Below are 20197 nucleotides of genomic sequence, written 5' to 3'. Positions count from 1 at the left end.
CATAACTATCTCTGAAGAGGCAGTGGAAACGTCCTCGGATCTCATAGTACACAGGACACCTGAAGATGAAATGATCCTCTATCTCAACCTCCTGTATGTCACATAGTGTGCATATGCGCCGCTCCCTTGGTAGTCGCTCTGCTCTGCCGCTCTCGATGCGAAGTCTATGTGAAGAGACCCGGAACTGCCCAAGAGAGATCCTCATCGAGTGGGGTGGGTGAATCTGTGTGTATCCTGGTGGGTCAATGAAACCCTCCGCTGTGATATGTAAGAAGTGATCTCTGTAGAAGCTAAGCTTCACTGGGAGTTCACTCGGTTCCAACTAGGTCCGAACAGTGTGTAGCTGTAGTAGATCCTCACGGATAACCTAGTTAACCTCGTGTAATAAGAGGGGAGAGAATAGAGCATCCATGCTATACTGCAAGGGAGGTAGTCTATCCATGTGGAGCCCCAGTCGCTCAAACCATCTCTCTGTACGTGCATACCAGCACCTCTGATCTCCTCCTGCTACAAGTGCCATAGAAGAGGATAAAGCTATCCATGGTAGCCTGCTACGCCCCGAGGTATAATCCCCATATTCCCTAACTCGGTACAGATATGTGATGACCTGAAATGCAGCATCTAGCTGTAAAGGGGGTGACCCAAACTCAGCCTGAATGATCTGGTGAGGAACGGATGACTTACCACGAATCATCCGTGATAGCATGAGAACTTGTAGCCGCTCCACATGGGCCCACTCTGTATCCGACAAGTCTGGTCTCCAACAAGGACTGCCGTACATCCCCGCTGGGCGAGCCAAGGAGTCAAAAAGCAAACCCTTAGTGCGTGGATCCTGAAAGTGTGAGCAGAAGCACTACCTCTCTAGCCTGGCCAATGAGGCATACCCTCTCCTCAAGCGTGCCTGCATCGCGGGTCTCATAGTGAAGCTCGGTCCGGAGAAGATAACCCCAAGATAAGTGTATGATGAAACTATCTCAACAGATGACCCCGCAAATGTGAACTGCTCTTGATGCATGATGGCTCGAGATGTATTGAAGATCATGACCTTGGTTTTACCCAGGTTGACCTTCAAATCATGAGACTCACAAAAGGACTGTAGTGCGTCTAGGTGTCTCTGAAGCCCCTCTGCTAAGGAAGACAAGAGAGCCACGTCATCTGCATAGAGCAAAATCTGGATCAGCGTGCCCGCAAGAGAGCAACCTACACCCCCCTGTGTCTGCATCACTGTCTCAAGCTCGTCAATGTAGAGGCCAAACAAGGTAGGCGACAAAGGACACCCTTGTTTGACCCCGATGGTACTCATGATCTCGTCTGTCCACCCAAATCCTACCCGAACTCTGCCAGAAACTCTCTCGTAAAGTGCCATGACAGCCCAAATGATCTCCTGGTCATAACCCAAGTCCTGCAGGCACCGTATGAGGCGGCCTCTCGGGACCGTGTCAAATGCCTTGCTAAAATCCACAAAGCAACAATAAACCCTCTGCTTCCGTGACCTCGCCTCCTTGATGATACATCTGAGCGTCAGAATGTGGTCCATGGTTCCATGATCACGCCGGAATCTGGCCAATCGTGCTGCTCTGAGTCCTCGACACTCTGCAAGTCTGCTAACCTCGGAGTCAAGTACTGATGCATAAATCTTGGACATGACATGTCCAATCATAATGGTCCTGTAGTTCTCCGGGCTCATGGGATCCCCTGCCTTGTGGATGGGTGAGATAGTGTTAATGGTCCAAGTGTGTCGAAATCCCAAACAAACCGCTTCATTAAAAAGCTTTGCTAAGATCAGGGCTAGGAGGTTAATCCCATATGCAATGAACTTAGTGCATAGTCCCTCATGAACCTTCGCTCGGTCATTATGAAGTTTCATTACAGCATCCTTTACCCCTCCTCTAGTGAAGAGGGTGCAAGATGTGGGACGAGGCATGTGTGAGAGGCTAGGGACTGGCTGATTTGGGATGTCATAAAGTGTGCGTGCATAATCAAACCAGATCTGGGTGTCAATGAGTGGCGGAGGGGACCGTCCTTCTAGAAATCTCCGCCAAAAGTCCTTAGAGTTGTTACTAAACAAAATGTTCAGTAGCTCCTCCTCATTTCGACGAACGAAGTCTAGTTTCTTCCTCCGTACCAGTCTACGGTATTCACGTAGCGTATCTGGTGCGCTCGGAAGATTGTTTTTGGTTTCGAATCTGAGATCTATGTCACTTAGGATTTGAGCTTCCCGGGTCTGAAACTAAGGTATGCCGGCTTAAAAACGCCCTTTATGGTTTGAAGCAAGCACCACGGGCATGGTATGCCAAGACATTCTTTTTTGCTGTGCCTTGGGTTTCAGAACAAGCCTACGGAGGCTACTCTTTATGTCCAGAAGAGTGAATCAGAATGTCTACTTTTTTTTCATATGTGGATGGCATGCTTATCACTGGGCTAGACTTACAGAAAATTGCAGATTTCAAGGCAGCTTTGCAAAAATCCTTTGCAATCACAGACATGGGCCGGATGCACCATTACTTGGGCATCGAGTTTGCATATGTTGAGAGGGGTATAATGATAGAGTCAGTCCAAATACATTCGAAAGCTCTTAGACCACTTCCAATTTGAAGATTGCAAGCCAATTTCTACACTATTGGAGCCTGGCTTCCGTTTCTCCTCCGAGGATGGAAGTGCCCCATTTGATGCCATCTTTTATCGGCAGGCTGTGGGTTGCCTTATTTATTTATGTCATACCCGGCCTGATCTTCAGTATGCTGTCCCTCAGTTGAGCAGGGGCATGCACATGCCTAGTACACAACATTGGCAAGCAGCTGAATACAAGCCTTCACAGCTACAGTAGAGTGTGTCAGGCTCTGAAGCTACTCGGAGATCTTGACATCAGCCAGCCAGCTTTCTTCACAGACAGCCAAAGTGCTTTGGCTATTGCGAGAAACCCAGTGTTTCATGCGCACACAAAGCACATTGAGATTCATTATCATTATGTTCGAGAGCGACTATCAACTGGAGACATACAGTTGTCCTATGTTCCCACGGAGGACAACTTCGCAGATCTCTTCACGAAGGCTCTACCAAGGACCAAGTTTGAGCTTTTTCGACATGCCTTAGACTTGGCACCATACCTGAGATGTATCTAGGATACTTCAGTCATATCCTGGAGGGGAGGTTTGTTAGCACTTAGTGCTGGTATGGCCTTGTAGACTAGTCTTAGAACTCAGTCAACCCTTAGGTTGACTTCATTAGTCAACCATATGGTTGACTTCGGGACCATATAGGCCACCCCTTTGTACTTTTTCATTATCCATTTGCAAGAACTCACGTTTGCTTACTCCGTTTCCATTCCTTCCCGCAACCAACACAAACCTCTTGTAAGCTTCTCATAGGGACCCTCTAAGAAGATCCACCGATAAGAGTGTTACTACCACTATCCTCCCATTAAGGAGGTGTTCCTGAGAAGTGCTCACTGAAGCAAGAGCTTTTAAGGATCTAAAGCTAGGGTGAGACCACGCAATACAAGCTTCCCATCAAGAGTCTACTTTGCATCTCTGGATCAATGATGCCAAGTTCTCCCTCCTCTTGAAAGATCACCGTCTGCCAAGCAACCTTGGCTCTTATATTCTAGGTATCACAATCTTCCCCACAAGAAATTGTGCAATAAGTGTCTGAGCTGCCCCATGCATCGCCTGGAAAAAAACAGCAAGAGGCTATACACTAGGTAGTGGCCAGGAGAACCTGGATGGCCATGAGGGCCTCCCATGCTAAAGAGAGTTTAATTGAGCTTTAATATAAACTCGTGCTGCACATACTCTTTTTTTTTCCGAAAAAACAGTGCTAATTATATTACTTCGAGAGCAAGATACAAAAGGTCAGCTTGTAGCTGACGGGCTGCGTTCACAAATCGGACACAGCCCTAAAAGGTAACAAAAAGTAAATCTCTCTCTCACGGAGGGATAAGGCGAGTGTGAATGAACAGCCATCGGGGTGGTGAGTAGCGCCACCGAAGGCCCTGCGAAGTCTGCTCGAAGAAGAGGCCCTGTGTGTCCCAAGCCCGGAGGAAGCGTTTCCGCTTCTCCCGACCGGCCCGGGAATCTCCCTGAAGCTGGTCCCACTGGCCTCTGAGGGTATGAATAATCTCGCTCCAAATATCAGTCATGATCTGGGCAGTCGATAAGGAGGTGCCACCGAGGATCTGCGCGCAACGCGAGGTCCAAATGTGCCACCCTGCGATGCTGCTGATAATCTCCCAGACTGGCTGCCTCTCCTGAACTCCTGTATCAGCCTCTGCTAGGTGCTGCGGGATACCCTCGAGCGGCCCCCACATCCCCTGTGTGATAAGGAAAGTGGGGTCCTGCTGGCATGCCTCGAATAAGTGATGAAGACCAGGTGCGGTGCTGCACCAACAGAACGCGCCCCAAGTGATCAAACCTAGCTCCGGTGCTGCGCGAGTAAGAATCCCGAAAGTCCACCTCCACACTTCCTGGGCACGAGTGCAGCTCCACAGGCAGTGTTTTGGTGACTCCTCATCCTCATGGCAGATCTGACAGCGTCCGTCCTGGCCTATCTGCCGCAACCAGCTCCCCACTGGAAGACCTTTGTGGGCAAGAAGCCACAGGAAGTAGGAGATCTTCCGCGGCCGCCAGCTCTCCCACAAGGCCTTCCAGAAGGCCTGCAAAAAGAACCTAGAAATACCCTGTGCATACCAACTGGGCCGCTGGGTGGGGGGGCGGCTCTGCATCCTCCCAAGAACTCGCTTGCCCAAAGTCGTGCTGTAGGCAAAGAAGGAGATCGGCCCCTGTCCTGTCACAATCTCTGGCCATCTCCACTCTCCTGGGTCCCAATCAAGCTCTGACAAGGCCCGCCCCTCCCAGAGCCAGAGTCGCCACAGCTGCAGCTGATCCTGCTCAATGCTAGGATCGGTACGCCAGACCTTCCCCAAGAGGCCGACGACCCGAACCCTCTGCCAAGGGAGTAGGGGGGTCGATGAGCGCATCCTCTCTCCTGAGTCGTCCATCCCCCATAACCGCGAAGAAGGAAATAGAGGAGTCGTCTATACGTCCTGCGACCACCAGTGGGATGCCACGGGGGGTGAACTGTCCCAGCCAACGGTCGTCACCTGGCATGAGGCTCTGAAGCTCAGGTGGAACCAACCAATCATCTGGGATCGCGCCGTCGATCTCCGTGCGTCTCGCCTGGGCTCCGCGGGCACCTCTAGCTGCGGCTGCGAGATCAGCCGTCTCCAAATGTCTGTACGTGTCCCTCCAAACTCGAAGGGACCGGGCTGGCCCCCTCATCCAGCCATCCCACCTGATGTGTGATCTCTCCCCCAACTGAAGGCCCTCGGCATCTCTAACCTGGTCATTCCAGATAAGCGGCTGGCGATCGATCTCCTCCTGACAGCTCAGAGGGGACTGAATGAGACTGAGGCGGAGCCGCCTCCAAACCATGAGGAGGCTACGAACGAGTGGGGAACGGGGCTGAGTGAGCGGGGCGGAAGTAAAGATCCACCTGAGAGACGGGAGCCACTCTCCACCTCGGCGCGGGACACAAGAACCGACCCCCTGCTGAAGTAGCATCTTCCACGTCTGCCCCCCCGGGGTCAAACCGCGGATGACTAGCTTGCCTAACAGGGCCTGACTCTGAAGCTTTGGATCGATGACCCCCAGGCCACCCTTAGCCTGCGGAAGAATGACTGTCTGCCAAGCAACCCTGGCTCTGGTATCTCTGAGGCCATTCTCCATGGACCAAAGGAAGTTCCGAACCAGCCTCCTAAGCTGTGCCACGCTGGATCTCGAGAAACACCAACAGGAAGCAACATACCAAGCCGTGGCTAGGAGGACCTGGTTGACTACCAGGGCACGACCTGCAAGGGAAAGCTTAGCAGTGCTCCAGAAAGCCAGCTTCCGTCGGATGGAATCTAGCACCGGGAGAAACTGCTGAGCTGGCGTGATATCCAGGCCGACCTGAAAACCAAGGTATCTAGCTGTCTGTCCCCGTGGGATCCACCTGAAACCCAAAAACCTCCCCCACTGAGAACACGCCCCGGGGTCTGTGAGAAAACCAACTGATTTGTTCCAGTTGATTTTCGCACCAGCAGCCGAACAGAAGACCTCCAAGGCCATCCTCACCCTCTCCAACATCATCTCATCGTCCTGGACAAACAGGGCTGTGTCATCCGCGTACTCCGAGTCCAAGAGCTCCGTGTCCTCCCGGAGTGGAAGGCGAACACCCCGGATCCCTGTAGACCTCGCCCAAAGGTAGTAAGTCATAGCCTCAGCGAAGAAGAGAAACAAGTAAGGAGCAAGGGGGCAGCCCTGACGCACTGATCTCTCCAAGCTAAAACGCTCACCCATCCTGCCGCCAATGATGACTCTGCTAGAAGCTGTCCTGTACAAAGCTGAAATACCCTGAATCCATCCTACTGGGAAACCTAGCCGCTCCAGAGTCCCCTCCAGAAAGGACCAGTCCACTCGATCGTAGGCCTTCTCAAAGTCGAGAAGTAGAATGGCTAGGTGTGATCCACTGTGCTGAGCCCACTCCGCCGCCTCTGAAAAGGTGAAGACATTATCCAGGATACTGCGATCCTGGACAAAGCCTGTCTGAGTGTCATGAATGAGGTCTGGAAGTAGAGGCCGAACTCTGGCGCTGATCATCTTGGCAAGGATTTTGTAGGTAGTGGTAAGGAGAGTGATCGGGCGCCACTGACGGATCTCCTGTCTATCTCCTCCCTTCGGGATGAGGCAAATCAGTCCCGAGGAGAGGCTCTCTGGCATATAACCACTGCTGAAAATCCTCAGAAGAGCTGCTAGGAGGGGCTGATGAATCTGGTCCCAGAAGGAGGTGAAGAAAGCCCGGGATAGCCCATCCTCACCTGGGCATTTCTGCCCATCGATGGCCATGAAGGCCTCCAGCATCTCATCCGTGGTGAATGGTGCCAACAACGTCGCCTGCATGCTAGGCTGGAGTGTGCCTCCACACCTCCTCACGGGAACGTCGAGTACGAGGGGCAAGCGGCTCCTGCTGGAAAAGGGTCCTGTAGAAGTCGGTGGCCAACCCCAAGACCTCTCCCGGATCCGTAACGATGTGTTCCTCCGCTGTCCTAAGACTCCGAAGCTGATCACCTCTGCTGCTCTCTGGCCATGCGTCCTGAAGAACTCCCTGCACATCCGGTCACCCTTCCGAGCCCAGAAGGAGAGAGAGGCGTGATAGGAAAACTCTGAGCGACGCTGGAGTGTCTCCTCAAGAAGGGCTCTGGCTCGAAGGGCCTGGATCCGAAGCTCCTCCGAGCCCGGGGATGCCTGCTGGAGTCGCTGAATGGAGGCGAGGTCCCTCCGAAGAGCTCTCTCTCTACCCCACCATTCCTGTCGAACCTGAAGGGCTGCAAGCTGGCAGATCTAGCTGGACTCCTGCAAAGCCTGCGCCACCGAATCAACCTGATCCTCGCACTCACCCCAGTCTCTGTCCCAAAGACTGCATATACTGCTGCGCACGTCCTCCCTCGAGAAAATGGAGTCGGGAATCCGGCATGAGCGGGGGGGAAGGGCCTGAACTGCCGAATCTAAAGATAAGAGCACAGGCGCATGGTCGAAAAGTGTCGTCCCTGGAACTATACCCGCCTGACCGCCTCTGCTGATGGTCCAATCACTAACATAAAATCTATCCAGCCTCTCCAGGAGTCTGCCTCCTTCCCTGCGGAAGCCCCACGAGAAGTCCAAGCTCCCGTGCCATCGCCGGAAGGATGGGTCTCGCCAACTGTCCCTACCTCCTGTCGCAAAGATAAAAGAGTCCCAAGCGGACTGCTCTGCCTGAGACATACCTGTAAACTCCGGACCTCTGCCCTGCTGGTCCTCCAAGGTCTCCAGATTGTTGAAGTCACCTCCAACAATCCAGGAATCCATGTCTGGGAGAATCCCTGTAAGTGTCCTCCAGAAGGTGGCTCTGCAACGGAGATCTGTGGGAGCATAAATGTTGAGGATTCCAACTCTGGAGCCCTCCAGTTCCAGGCCTACCCAAAGGGCACGGCCTGGTATCAACGTGCCATGACCGAAAACTCCCTGGGCTAGCTGCTCGCCCACGGAAGTACAGACACCACCACTCCTCCCCAGTGCGCCGATCGAGGGCTCCCAATAAGTATGAGAGCGTCCAGGGAGAATCTTCCCGCAACTACGGGAGTGAGCCGCAGAAAGCTTGTGCTCCTAGAGCAGAAGTACATCCAAACGACCAATCACTGCTGGCTGAAGTTCCCGTCTCAAAATGAGCTTCCTAGGACCACGGGTGCCAGAAGAGTGAAACCCGTTCACATTCCAGGATACGAGGTGTAGGCTCATGGTGAGGACTGGGAGGCTGCGAACAACTGCCTGCTCGCGGTCGAAGTGAAGAAGCTGACAATTCGGAGTGGAGGCGCTGACGCTTATGGGAAGGTTTGGAGGGGGAAGCGGGGTCGTCCTACCCGTCCTTCAGCACCTTCAGCAAAGGCGAGAGGCCTTTGGTACCATGAACGAAAGCTTTCTCGAGCCAGCTCGAGATCTCTGAGGTGGACATCCCGTAGAAGGCACGGAGTTTCTGAGGAGTCCAGGCTCTGACATCTTGGGGGAGGGGCCAAGACAAGGGGGGCCTGAGGATCACAATCAGTCTGAAGCGTTTGGCGGCGCAACGCCACCGCAGGCGCACGTCACCCTCGGACCACTGAGTCTCAAGAAGCTGCCCACCGGACGGGCCTATCCAGGAGCAAACCTGAGCATGCGTCTGCTCCCTGAGAGCCTCCCAGACCGAGTCGTCTGTCCAGGTCTCGGTGCCGTCGCTAAGGAACGTGAAAGCAAAGCTAGGGCCATCCCTAGGGGCCAAGGCGGCTATCTTCCCATCCGCCCCTTTGCGGAGCAGGAAGATACTGATGTCGAGGCAAGCAGGGAAGGTCCCGAGGTCGGCCACATCCAAGTAGTCCCAGGGGCCAGATCTGTAAAAGTCGCGGGGGAGCTCTCTCTCCTGAAGCTGAGGCCCGTCAGAGTCTGCCACTGAGGGGCTAGCGGACAGAGAAGCCTGCTCCAGTGGTGGTGTAGACTCAGGGTGTCCAGCCAGCGGAGGGGGAGGGGGAGGAGGCTGGGGAATAGGCAACTCAGACTCCTCAGGGGCGACTAGCGGAGGAGGCGGAGAAAGGGGAGCGGGGGCTGCCCTCGGCCGAGGAACCGCCGATGCAGCTAGCTCTGCGGGAGAGCTGAATGAGGCGGGGGGGGGAGAGGGATGGGGATGCATCTGCTGAAGCTGCGGGTCGGGAGATAAGGGGTGCAGCTGGGAGATGGGCTGGGGCTGAGTGGGAGGCTGGGGAGCGGAAGAGAGGGGGACCTGAGGCTATGGAGGGCGGGCTACCGTCGAAGAAGAAGCTCTCCCAGGTCCCTGGGGCGGCTGCCTGTCAGGTCTCTGAAGTGCTGCTGCAGGTTGGGTAACCTCTGCCTCCTTGCCTTTGTCAGAAATCTTCTTGTTCTTTCCTCTTTTCCTTCTAACCTCAGTCCAGCCGCCAGCTAACTCTGGTCCGGACTCCGGCTGCCTCTGCTCCTCCTGGCGTGGCTGCCCGGAGGGGGGGGGAGGGGGCGGAGAGGGAGGGGGCGGGGGAGGCCGAGAAGAGCTGGCGAAGCGTGGACAAACAGCCGTCAGGTGCCCAAAGCCGTGACACCTCAGACACTGTCCTGGCTGTCCGGTAACTACCATGCTCTGGGTGATGCTGCCGGCATCTGTCACGATCTCGATCACTGCCGGGAGAGTCGCAGGATCCGCCACGGCCACACGGACTCGGGGGGCTCCTGCCGTAGTCACCGCATCGGCGAAAGTATCGTGCATAACCCAGCCAAAGTGGGAGCCCAGGTCCCTGACAATCGGCCGCAACTCAGCAGCAAGCCCTGGAAAAACTAGCGTCACTGGATGGCGAGGTATACGGAACCGAGCATCAAAATCCGCTGCGCTGAATCCACGGTACCACGGGACTATCATGATAATCTTTCCATCCACTGACGTGGGGGAGCCAGCAATCAGGTTGCTCGCAGCTTTCGCATTGGAGAGTTTGAGCCAGAAGATGCCCCTTCCCATAAGGGCCACCTCCTCAATATGGCCGTCCTCTAGCATGAGAGTGGACTGGAGCCAGTCCCTGATGGCTGATCTGGAGGGGGAATGTCCAATGACTCTGCCATAAACAGAGGTAAGGGCAAAGTCATTGGCAACCTCCTGAACCCGAGATGATTGTTGCTCTGTCAGGATGACGCGGTAGGCATCTGGAAAGGGAGGGTCCGACTGGGCCTCCGGTTCCGGGCAGGGAGCCGCCATACCGCCAAGACAAACTGCGAGGACTCCGATGAGGAAGAGGCTGCCACCCAAAAAGGAGGGATAGATGCGGGAGGGTGGAGCCTGGGTGTGCGGAAGACGGATGCGGAGGCGAAAAGCGGGAAGGATGGAGGGCGGAGGAAGCGGGATGGGGGGACAGGAAGCGGAGGTGGCGCGGGGTGGAGGAGTGGAGGCGGAGAGCGGGTGAGGTGGGGAGGCGGAAAAGGAAGCGGGGGAGAGGCGGAGCGGGGCGGGAGGAAGGACGGACGGGGGGCGGGGTGAAAGGGTGGGACGGGAGGGGCGGGGTGGAGCGAAGGGGCGGGGGGGGGGGGCGGAGGCGGAGGGCGGGGAGGTGGGGGTGGAGCGGAAGGGTGGAGAGGCGGGAGGGGGCGGGGGCGGTAAGGCGAGGGGCGGGGGGGCGAAACGGGGGGCGGGGGGGGGGAGCGGAGTGGTGGCGGGGCGGGGTGGAGCGGAGGGGCGAGGGGGTGGAGGGGACGGAGCGGCGAGGGGGGTGGGCGTAGCGAGGGGGGGCGGAGTGAGGCGGGGGTGAGGCGGGGTGTGAGGGGTGAGGGCGGAGAGGCAACGGTGAGGGGGGGGGGGGGGGTGAGGCGGAGGTGCGAGGGGGTGAGCGGAGGTGCGAGGGGGGGGGGGGGGGGGTGAGTTCGGAGGGCAGGGGTGAGGCGGAGGTGAGGCGGGGGTTGCGAGGGAGGGCGCGGCGGCAGCGGCGGGTGAGGGGAGGTGAGGGCGGAGAGGTAGGGGCGGGAGAGGTCGAGGCGAGGAGGAGGGGCTGAGGGAGGTAGAGGTACGGAGGGGGAGGGGGAGGCTCGCAGGAGCAGCTCGACTCTTTTTCAGCAAGCGAAATTCTGCTAATACTGTGCTGCACATACTCTAGCACCGCATATCTGCTACTCAACTGAAATATAGAGTCCTAACTAAAGCGGTATCAAGGGGAGGCCACCCAATCCAAGATCTCCTAGATCTCCTCAATTTCCGTGAGGAAACCGGGTGATATGGTCCAATTAATCCTGGCCTCGAATGCCTGAGAGTACATCTGCAAGGCACAAAACTCCCTCTAAAATGAGACAAAGTACAATATCAGAGTAGCTCATACAATCCTCTGTGGGCTGAGGCAAAGGGCTCACTAAGGCCCTTTGCTAAGTAATATACTAAGCTAAGAAAAAAAACTCAAAGCTCAAAGCTAATAATCAATCTCAGAATCAAAATCTCAGTTATGGTGGCTCTCCTATGAGCTGCAAAAATCTCTCATATCTATGTCTACCGAGTCGTCTCCTGCTGTGGCGAGGAGTGCAGTCTCTGTGATCTCTGTATCCGATGGGCCATATAGAGAGTGACACCTCTGCTCAAGCAGTCGCGTCCGAGTAGAGATGGAATGAGCTAAACCTCCATTGTGTGTGCTCTGTCCGTCTTTGCATCGTGGGTGGCCCCTGCATCTCTAGTTGCATCTCCACTCATCGTCATCCCATCCCATTGACCCATGCTACATCTCCATTAGATAGAGGCCAATACAAACCTGATCCTAGAAGTGAATCAACCGGGAGAGCGCCCCAAAATCGTGCCCCTCTTGAAAGAGACAGTGATAACGTCCTCAGATCTCGTAACAAACTAGGAAGGCACACAAGAAATGCTCCTCTGTCTCCGCCTCACCCAATGTGCATAATATGCAATTCCGCTGCTCTCTAGGCACACCTATCGCTCTCCCTGCCTCCATCCTCAACTGATAGGATGAGACCCAGTATTTGTCCCATGGCAATCCTCGAGGCATGTGAGAGTCGTCTGTCCTCCAGATACAAGGGTATGATAATCACTCCATCCTATGATACTTTCAAGAGAGAGAGGAGGGAACCAGGGGTGGGGCTGAGCAGGAAAATCAACACCATCCCCAATCAAAGCGAGCCTAGGGTGCGGGAGGGCGAGTGGTCTATTGATCTACCTTTTCTTCCCACACGCCTTCTTACACTTTTCTCAATCTGATTCCTTCCTTTCCTCACTCATCTCCCCATTTCTCTAAGCTTTCTCTTCCTTGCTTCCTCCTTAACGGAATTCTAGTTAACTGACACTACAAAATGTTGCACATTTTCTAAAACTATCTAACCCCAAAAAAACCGAAGGTTGGAATGATAATCTTACCTTTTAAGTCCATATGTTATTTCAGCCATTTTATATCATACTCCAGAAGCAATAACTGTGATCTACTACATTCAATGGGGATAATTGTCTACTAGTGTGACTAACAAAATTTCAGACTGTCAATCTCATTGACAAATTTCTGCACTTTACTTCAGACATTTACCATCCATAACAGAGAAGAAAATTTAGTTTTTCCAAGTTAACTTTGTCTTTTCTGTAAAGGAAGCAAGAGTAGATAGTCTTGGTAAATGGATATGTTTTTAACAATGATCCAAAACCAAAGATTCACCTGTCCCAGTGGAGCCGTCTGCCTGCGAGCCCAAGTATGACGAGGCTGATAAGCACCCATGGCAATCTCTGTGTCCCTCGACCCATCCATGGATCGTTGGTTGATATTGGCTGAGCCAATGATGACATATTCATCATCAACAATCATTCCCTTTGCATGAACGTAAATCATAAATCGTCTGTTCTTTAAAGCTTGGGCCTAATAACAAATCACGAAGTGTCAAAACACTTCGATATGATTTTCTGTCTCTATTGCACAACAAAGCAACAATAATGAAAAGTAACTCCTTTAATTGCATGTTTGAGACTAGAACAATGACACTTATTTTTGTGTGATTTTAGATTCAAAATTTCCCAAAAGAGCCAGCACATATTACATGAATGTATAACTGCTGGATATAGAATTTGACTACTCTTATCTCAGTTTTGCCAGGGAAGAAAAGTGGAGAGTTTCAAACGACCGCTCCCCCCCCCCAACACACACAACCCGCACCCCTGCAGGATGGCTCCTTTCACAAAACCCGCCCTTCTTCCTTTAGCACAAGATTTTACTTTCAACCCTCCACTGTCCCCCCTACATCCTTACATATTAACAGGTGGCACTGCAGTTCTAGATGCTATGCTACGTATGACTCAAAAAAACCTTCAAACCTAGATGCACTAACTCAAGGTGGGCTTGAGGACCATCATCCCTCTTAATCGAAAAAATTCCCCGCTAAGCATGCTTTCTTTAACAGCAAGACCAAGACTGAAGCTGGTTTTACCTCATTGTCATGAACAAGCAAGGACACACAGAAAAAAGCTCTGAACACAAAATATATCATAACTAATCCAAAATTATTGTGGAAGGCTTCTCAACACAGCAGGACTGGGCTCATGCATGAAAACAACCCTACCTTGCATAGGTGGCAGAGACATCCTTAGTGGATTAAAGCTGACCTTTTCACTCTTTCCAAAAGCTTCAAACACACTAATGTTTTAAATTCTACATATAAAAAGTAACACATACACCAATTTCTAAAGGATGGGACTCTCTACAAAGTGGACAAGGGGGATAGATCCTTCATAGATAAGTCGCACATACTGACACATGGAAGGACAGAATCGAAACAATCCTTGTTCTTCAAAACCTAGGATATATACATATACATATATATATACATATCTATGTATATATATATGTATATCTATCTATCTATCTATATGTGTATATATATAGATATATATATATATATACATAGATAGATATATATATACATATATACATATCTATCTATCTATCTATCTATATATATATATATATAGAGAGAGAGAGAGATATCTATCTATCTATCTACCTATCTATATGTAGATAGATATACATATAGATAGATAGATACATATATATATACATACATATATACATATCTATGTATATCTATATATGTATATATGTATATATGTATATATATATATATATGTATGTATGTATGTATATATCTATGTATATATATATATATATATATATATATATGTGTATGTATGTATGTATGTATGTATGTATGTGTGTGTGTGTGTGTGTGTGTGTGTGTGTATGTTTTGAAAGAAGCTGATTGGCATTCACTTCTCTGGCCAGGCCACATTATCTCTTCCCATACTATTGTCAGGCATCTAGGTTACCCCATTGGCTGGAATATTACCCCGCATCAACAGCTCAAATGGGTGCTTCAAAAGATTAACAAGAAGCTGGATTATTGGCATTTGTCCACCTGGCCTCTACATGTTCGACTTCGGATAGTACAGTCCATCATTATGGCATATGTGCAATTTTATTTGCCCCTTCTTCCCTGGTCTTTCAAGCATTTGGCTTCCTATATGTCCCAGGCTATGGAGATATTTTGGAAAAGCAAATCTCATAAAAAGGCCTTGCGACTACTACCTATGCAGTCCATTTGTTCACCTAAGACTCATGGGGGGCTGAATATTCTCAATCTCCAGGTTCATATGTTGGCACGAAAGAGCACTATGATTGCTGATTTTCTTCAGCAAAAACAGCCATGGGCTATTATGTTAGCAGCTATGTGTGGAAACATGGCGACTCATGCATATGGGCATTGGATTACAGATCACTGGGAAGCAGTCATGTCCACATTTCAAGGGAAAATTCCTGGTTGCCCTGTTTCTTCTGCTTTTATTCATGATTGGAAGAGAATTCTCTCATATGCAAAATGGACAGGTGCTTCTTCTCATCATGGTAATTCTTTTCGATTGGAAAGCATCCATTGGAGTAAGGTGTTTGAATTGCCTCTCGCTCTACAGGCACCTATTAAAGCATACAATCTCATGAAATTGGGCGTCAGATTTGTTGGTGATGTTGTGGATCAACAAGGTTGTATGCTTTCATTTCCACAAGCTTGCAGGACATTCTCCTTGGGCCTGCATCATAGGTCCATTTGGAGAACACTTTCAGCTATGTTGCAGCCTTTTGTTCCAGTTCCTCCACTGTTTGCACAAGACAGATTAATGGACTGGAATTTGACTTCTTTATCCCCTTCTACCCATACGCTCTCAATGCACAATCTGACCTCTTCGAAGGTCTACAAATTTCTTCTTCCACCGCCATGGATTGACAAGCATGCCAACACTCTTTGGAATTTGGATAGGCCTTTATCTTGGTGGCAATCACGACTCATGAAAATCTGGAAAGCCAAATTGCCATTGAAACAGAGGCTTTTCTTTTGGAGATGTATTGTGGGAGCCTTTTCCATTGGGGTTAAATTGGCAGCACGCCGCATTGCTTCCCCTTCCTGTCCCCGTTGCTCTCAACAGTACGAGACAGTTCCTCACCTATTATGGTCTTGCCCACAATCCCGCATACTGATCACTCATGTTTCTCATTTGCTGCAGCTTCGGTTTCCCTCTATCAGATTTGGGAAACTCTTCTGGATGTTTGGATGCCTCTCATCTCAGATGTCTCCATTCCTCCTCTTCTTTTACTGGACTCGCTTTTGGGTACTATGGACCATTTGGACGCAGAGACTGCATTCTAGGATGGGTCAACAGTTTCCTCAGGCATATATTTTCTTCAGAATGTCCCTCAAGCAATCCTTATATGACAGTTTTGCTGCAAGGGACTTGGATGCCACTAGTCTTGAAGTGTTCTCTACCTGTTTTTGAGTTTCTCCATTGGGCTTTTTTTTTGAGTCTCATGTCAGTGAGTGCGAGACTTTCTATCTTGTAAATTTATGATAATATAAATACTGGATTTTACCCAAAAAAAAAAAAAAAAAGTGTGTGTGTGTATGTATGTATGTATTTATGTATGTATGTATGTATATATGTACATATATATGTATATATGTATCTTTATGTATCTATATATATATATCTATATATATATATATATATATATATATATATAGATACATAAAGATACATATATACATATATATGTACATATATATATATATATATGTGTGTGTGTGTGTGTGTGTGTGTGTGTGTGTGTACAAAGAAAAACTATTTCCTGTTGAGGCTCTCTGCTTTTTTGAGACCCTCATGTAAATTTTGCTGATAATATAATCATGGATTTACCAAAAAAAAAAAAAAGTGTGTGTGTGTGTACGTAGGTACATATATGTATGTATATATATATGTATGTATATGCATATGTATGTATATGTCTCTATATGTATATGTATATATATATGTATATATGTATATGTATCTATATACCTAGATGAATTCAGGAATATATACATATACATATATATGTATGTATATGTATATATATGTATCTATATGTATATATGTATATGTATCTATATGTATATATATGTATGTATGTATGTATGTATGTATGTGTATTTTTTCTCTAGAAAAGGTTTTAGTTTGCTTTGAATACATGTTTGACTTTGACTAAATTATTAGATAATAAAATTGATGGTGCCTATCAAAACCCCATGCTTGGACATCACAAATCAATCAACTAGACTGGGAGAACAAAACCAAAATAATATGTGGATAGTTTCAAAGAATTCTAAGTTTCGTCTAGACGTCCAATTAAAACTATGGAAAGATCTTTCGTGAAGGGTCCCCCCCTCAAAAAAAAAAAAAAAAAAAGGAGAACCCCTTAACAGTATGCTTGGAAAATCCCATACAACGTTCAGCATATGGAGAGAGCTGACAAAAGGCAAAGACCGGCTGTTGGTAGTTTGCTTCTGAGGGTTCTTCCTAAGGTAATCTTAGAGAAGGCCTTAACAACCCCTACAAGGTACTATACAACAACCACATTCCTCGGTCCATGAAAATATAGAGAGTCCCTGCATGCGAAGCCCTGTAGCAACGCACATGATGCATGTTTGCAAAAGTCTTATGTTGTAGCAACTCTAAACACAACTAGAGTCTAGGGTAGCTTGCAATTTTTGTTTGATCCTATTTAGGCAGGGTGGAGTTTGTATTATAAAAATTGGCAGTAAACTGCCTAACTATAACAGCTAAAAGATTGGACTTTGAAATGTACGAATTATTGAAATGCCTTGATTGAATATGCATATCTAAGTTCCACTTGCTTCTATAGAATTCTCATTCATATTTGTGTTTTTCTTTAGAGAGGCCTGAGTTTGTGTAGGAAAAACCATGGTGACCTATTGTAAACAAAGACACAAACATTGGATTTCGCCTGATTATACAACCAATTAATAAGCTGTCACTTAAGGGCTTTGTCATATTTGAATGCATAGATATGGTGTCAACTAGATGAATCTGGTGGATACCACTGATACTGCAAAAAAGTGTCTTAGAGATTCAAGAAAAAAGAGGGATGAATCGTGGTATGCTTTCCTAGCTCTGTCTGCACTATTAGGTCCCACAACTATTGCTAAGATGGGTATGATTGGGATTGTACTCAGACACGTGTTGTCATTGCAAGAAGAACACGCATTCTATGCATTATTATTCCAAGCAAACCTCGGAGATTTATTTGATAGCCATTCAGTTACAGACTTCCGGCTTAACAAACAGAGACCTACTTTTTGGTGATTGCAGACATTGACGTGAAGACTGTTCTTCAAAAGATAGCAGCTGCAGGATATTGGCCATACAAAAAAAATGAAGAGCTAGAAACAATCAGCTGTTTTAGGGAGCTAGAAATGATGAACAGCTGCAGAAAAGTAACATAGTTAAAAGCACTTTTGGAAAGTTCCTGTTCCAGGAAGCCAAATTTGTGTTCTTTGCAATACAATACAGCACAATGTCAGATGCATATAGAAAAGAAAACGATGTGCAGTCAGCTGAGATCTGCCACCCACCCTCTCTTTAAATGATCTTTAAATATACATACAAAGACACATCTATCAAGGACAAGTATGATGTTGATTTAGGACTCAAAATGGCAATTCTGCCTCTCTCATCTGCACGAATAATCTCTAACTGTTACACTTGGTTCCCTAACTCTTGAATTAACATTGAAAATACAGTGCAGACCAGACCCATCATCCAATCAGTCCACTAATGGGAAGACTAAAGAAGACTAGAAAGCTTAGAGTACAAAGAATCTATAAAGTTCAACTTTTTGAATTCCCTTTGTTAGGAAGAAAAAACTAGCAAAAGGAAAAATTTCATATTTCAAAGAAAGCTCTATCTTGATATGGGTATTTGTGTTACTACTGTATAAAGACGAAAGTGTTCCTTGACCTTTGAATACTGTAAACTGGCTCACAGCTGCAATAGAGAATCATTACCTGACTGGTATTTTCAGCAGGTGGAACTGTGGGAGCTGGTTCACTTTCCCCTTTCACCTCACGATTGCCCAAGCAGAAAAAATTCAGATAATCAGTAGGATGATACTGATCTGCCAAATCAGCCTCTTCCAAAGCTTGTGCGATAAGTGTGTACATCATCTCCATAGTTTGGCTCTGTTTAAGAAAGAAAAAACACAAATTGGTAAACCGTTATCTAGACAAAGTGGGAATCTAGGAAAGGTCGTTCATAGCTTACTCTCAGTGCAACTGATAGACAGCCTACACATGTCTATAACCTGTTTGAACAGATTACACAAACTTATGATGCATTCTCAAGAAAGAAGGGAAGTAATCTAAGGTATCGCAGACACCATCAGCTTTTTCACACAGACTATTTTTTTGGGGGGTGAAATCCAAGTGTTTTTATGTTACAAGAGGTTGTCCTCAAACAAGATCAGAATATTTCATTGTGAGACAAGTAGACAGTGTAATCTATCTGACAACAGACACGCAATCATAAAAAGATTGCCTGAGTGACATCTTGAGATAATAGAACATGGAAGAAGTAGGCTCTCGAAAGAATCGGTGGTTCCTGTCTTTCCATAGAGTCCAGAGTGCCCAATATCGAACCCATCTGAAAAAAAGATCAAACTCTGCCCTCCGTGATTGAAATTTGAATGCCGAATATCCAAAAAAGCTTGCCAAAGCAAGCGGTGGGAAAGCGGGCCCGGAGGCGCTGCTGAAGAAATAGCGGGAAGTCACGGGTAACACGGCAATTCCAAAGAAGATGGAGCAAGGATTCCCTAGGAGCAATATGCCTATGTGCCAAGAGTTGGCCAAAAGGAATAACACAAAGCATCACTCGCCATAGAAAAACCTGTTTACGAAGAGGAAGTTTGCAGGACCGCTTTTACACACACACTTCTTTTTTGGGGGAAAGAAACTTTCATTAACAAGAATGTATATTCATAGCTGCCCCAAAGTGAGACAGCTACTACTCATAAACTAAGAGAAGATGAAAAAGAAGACCAAGGAGAATGTACATTCAAAGTTGCACCAAAGAGAAGCAACTTCTACTCAGAACTAAAACTAGTGAAAGAAAGCTTCTAACGGAGCCAAAGGAAGATCTCCTTGTGCACGTGCATCCTGAAGGGATCGAGGCAAGGAGGATCAGGAAGATTCACAATTGAAAATCCATAAAGGTGAGAGTTTCGGGCATGGTACAATGTCCATGAAGCCCACTAGTGACACCATTTAAAAAAGTGATCATACTCCGGTAAAGAGGCATATCCCCCAAATAGCCAAAACCGCTTACCAAAAGAAACGCCAAGAAAGTGAGTACGTAGATAAAACCCCAGTCTAGGCAGTTCCAAAGTAGATGCAAAATCGTATGGGATGGGAACAAGAAGGGCAAGCCGATGATGCTACACACCTAGCAGCCAAGAGAGAGGCCACCGGTAATGCGCCTATCAAACAACGCCATAAGAAAAGTCACTGTCGGAGCTGAAGTTTACTGTTCCAAATGTGGCGAAAAGATGTCTTCTACAAAGGTAGAGGTTTGTCAAGATGCCAAATGTGAAGCCCACGCTCCCGAATCCATGGTTGTGGGAGTAAGAGAAGATAAGCATTCTTGGCAGTAAGATCTGCAAATGAAAAGGTAGAATAACCTGCAATGCCTCGATAAGCATTAGCAATGTATCCATAATCTATCTACGAGGCAAATACACACACACGTATATACCTAGATGAGC

General features: G+C 48.5%; 1 protein-coding gene across 1 annotated transcript in view; it reads right to left on the bottom strand.

Moving 5' to 3' along the window:
- Positions 1 to 20197, bottom strand: part of LOC147894730 (phospholipase D delta-like) — a 123472-nt gene that overhangs the window by 14842 nt on the left and 88433 nt on the right. The window contains exons 9-10 of the mRNA XM_087384353.1: positions 18447 to 18620; positions 12728 to 12925 (exon numbers count right to left, since the gene is read on the bottom strand). Of these exons, the coding sequence (XP_087240479.1) occupies positions 12728 to 12925; positions 18447 to 18620 (372 nt within the window). The remainder of the gene's footprint in view (positions 1 to 12727; positions 12926 to 18446; positions 18621 to 20197) is intronic.

The sequence above is a fragment of the Dipteris shenzhenensis genome, chromosome 14, assembly GCF_047967505.1.
Source record: "Dipteris shenzhenensis isolate YYH24624 ecotype China chromosome 14, Dip_SZ_1.0, whole genome shotgun sequence".
Lineage (NCBI taxonomy): Eukaryota > Viridiplantae > Streptophyta > Polypodiopsida > Gleicheniales > Dipteridaceae > Dipteris > Dipteris shenzhenensis.
The sequence above is the reverse complement of the archived record's forward strand: the minus strand, read 5'-3'. Positions and strand labels throughout refer to the sequence as shown.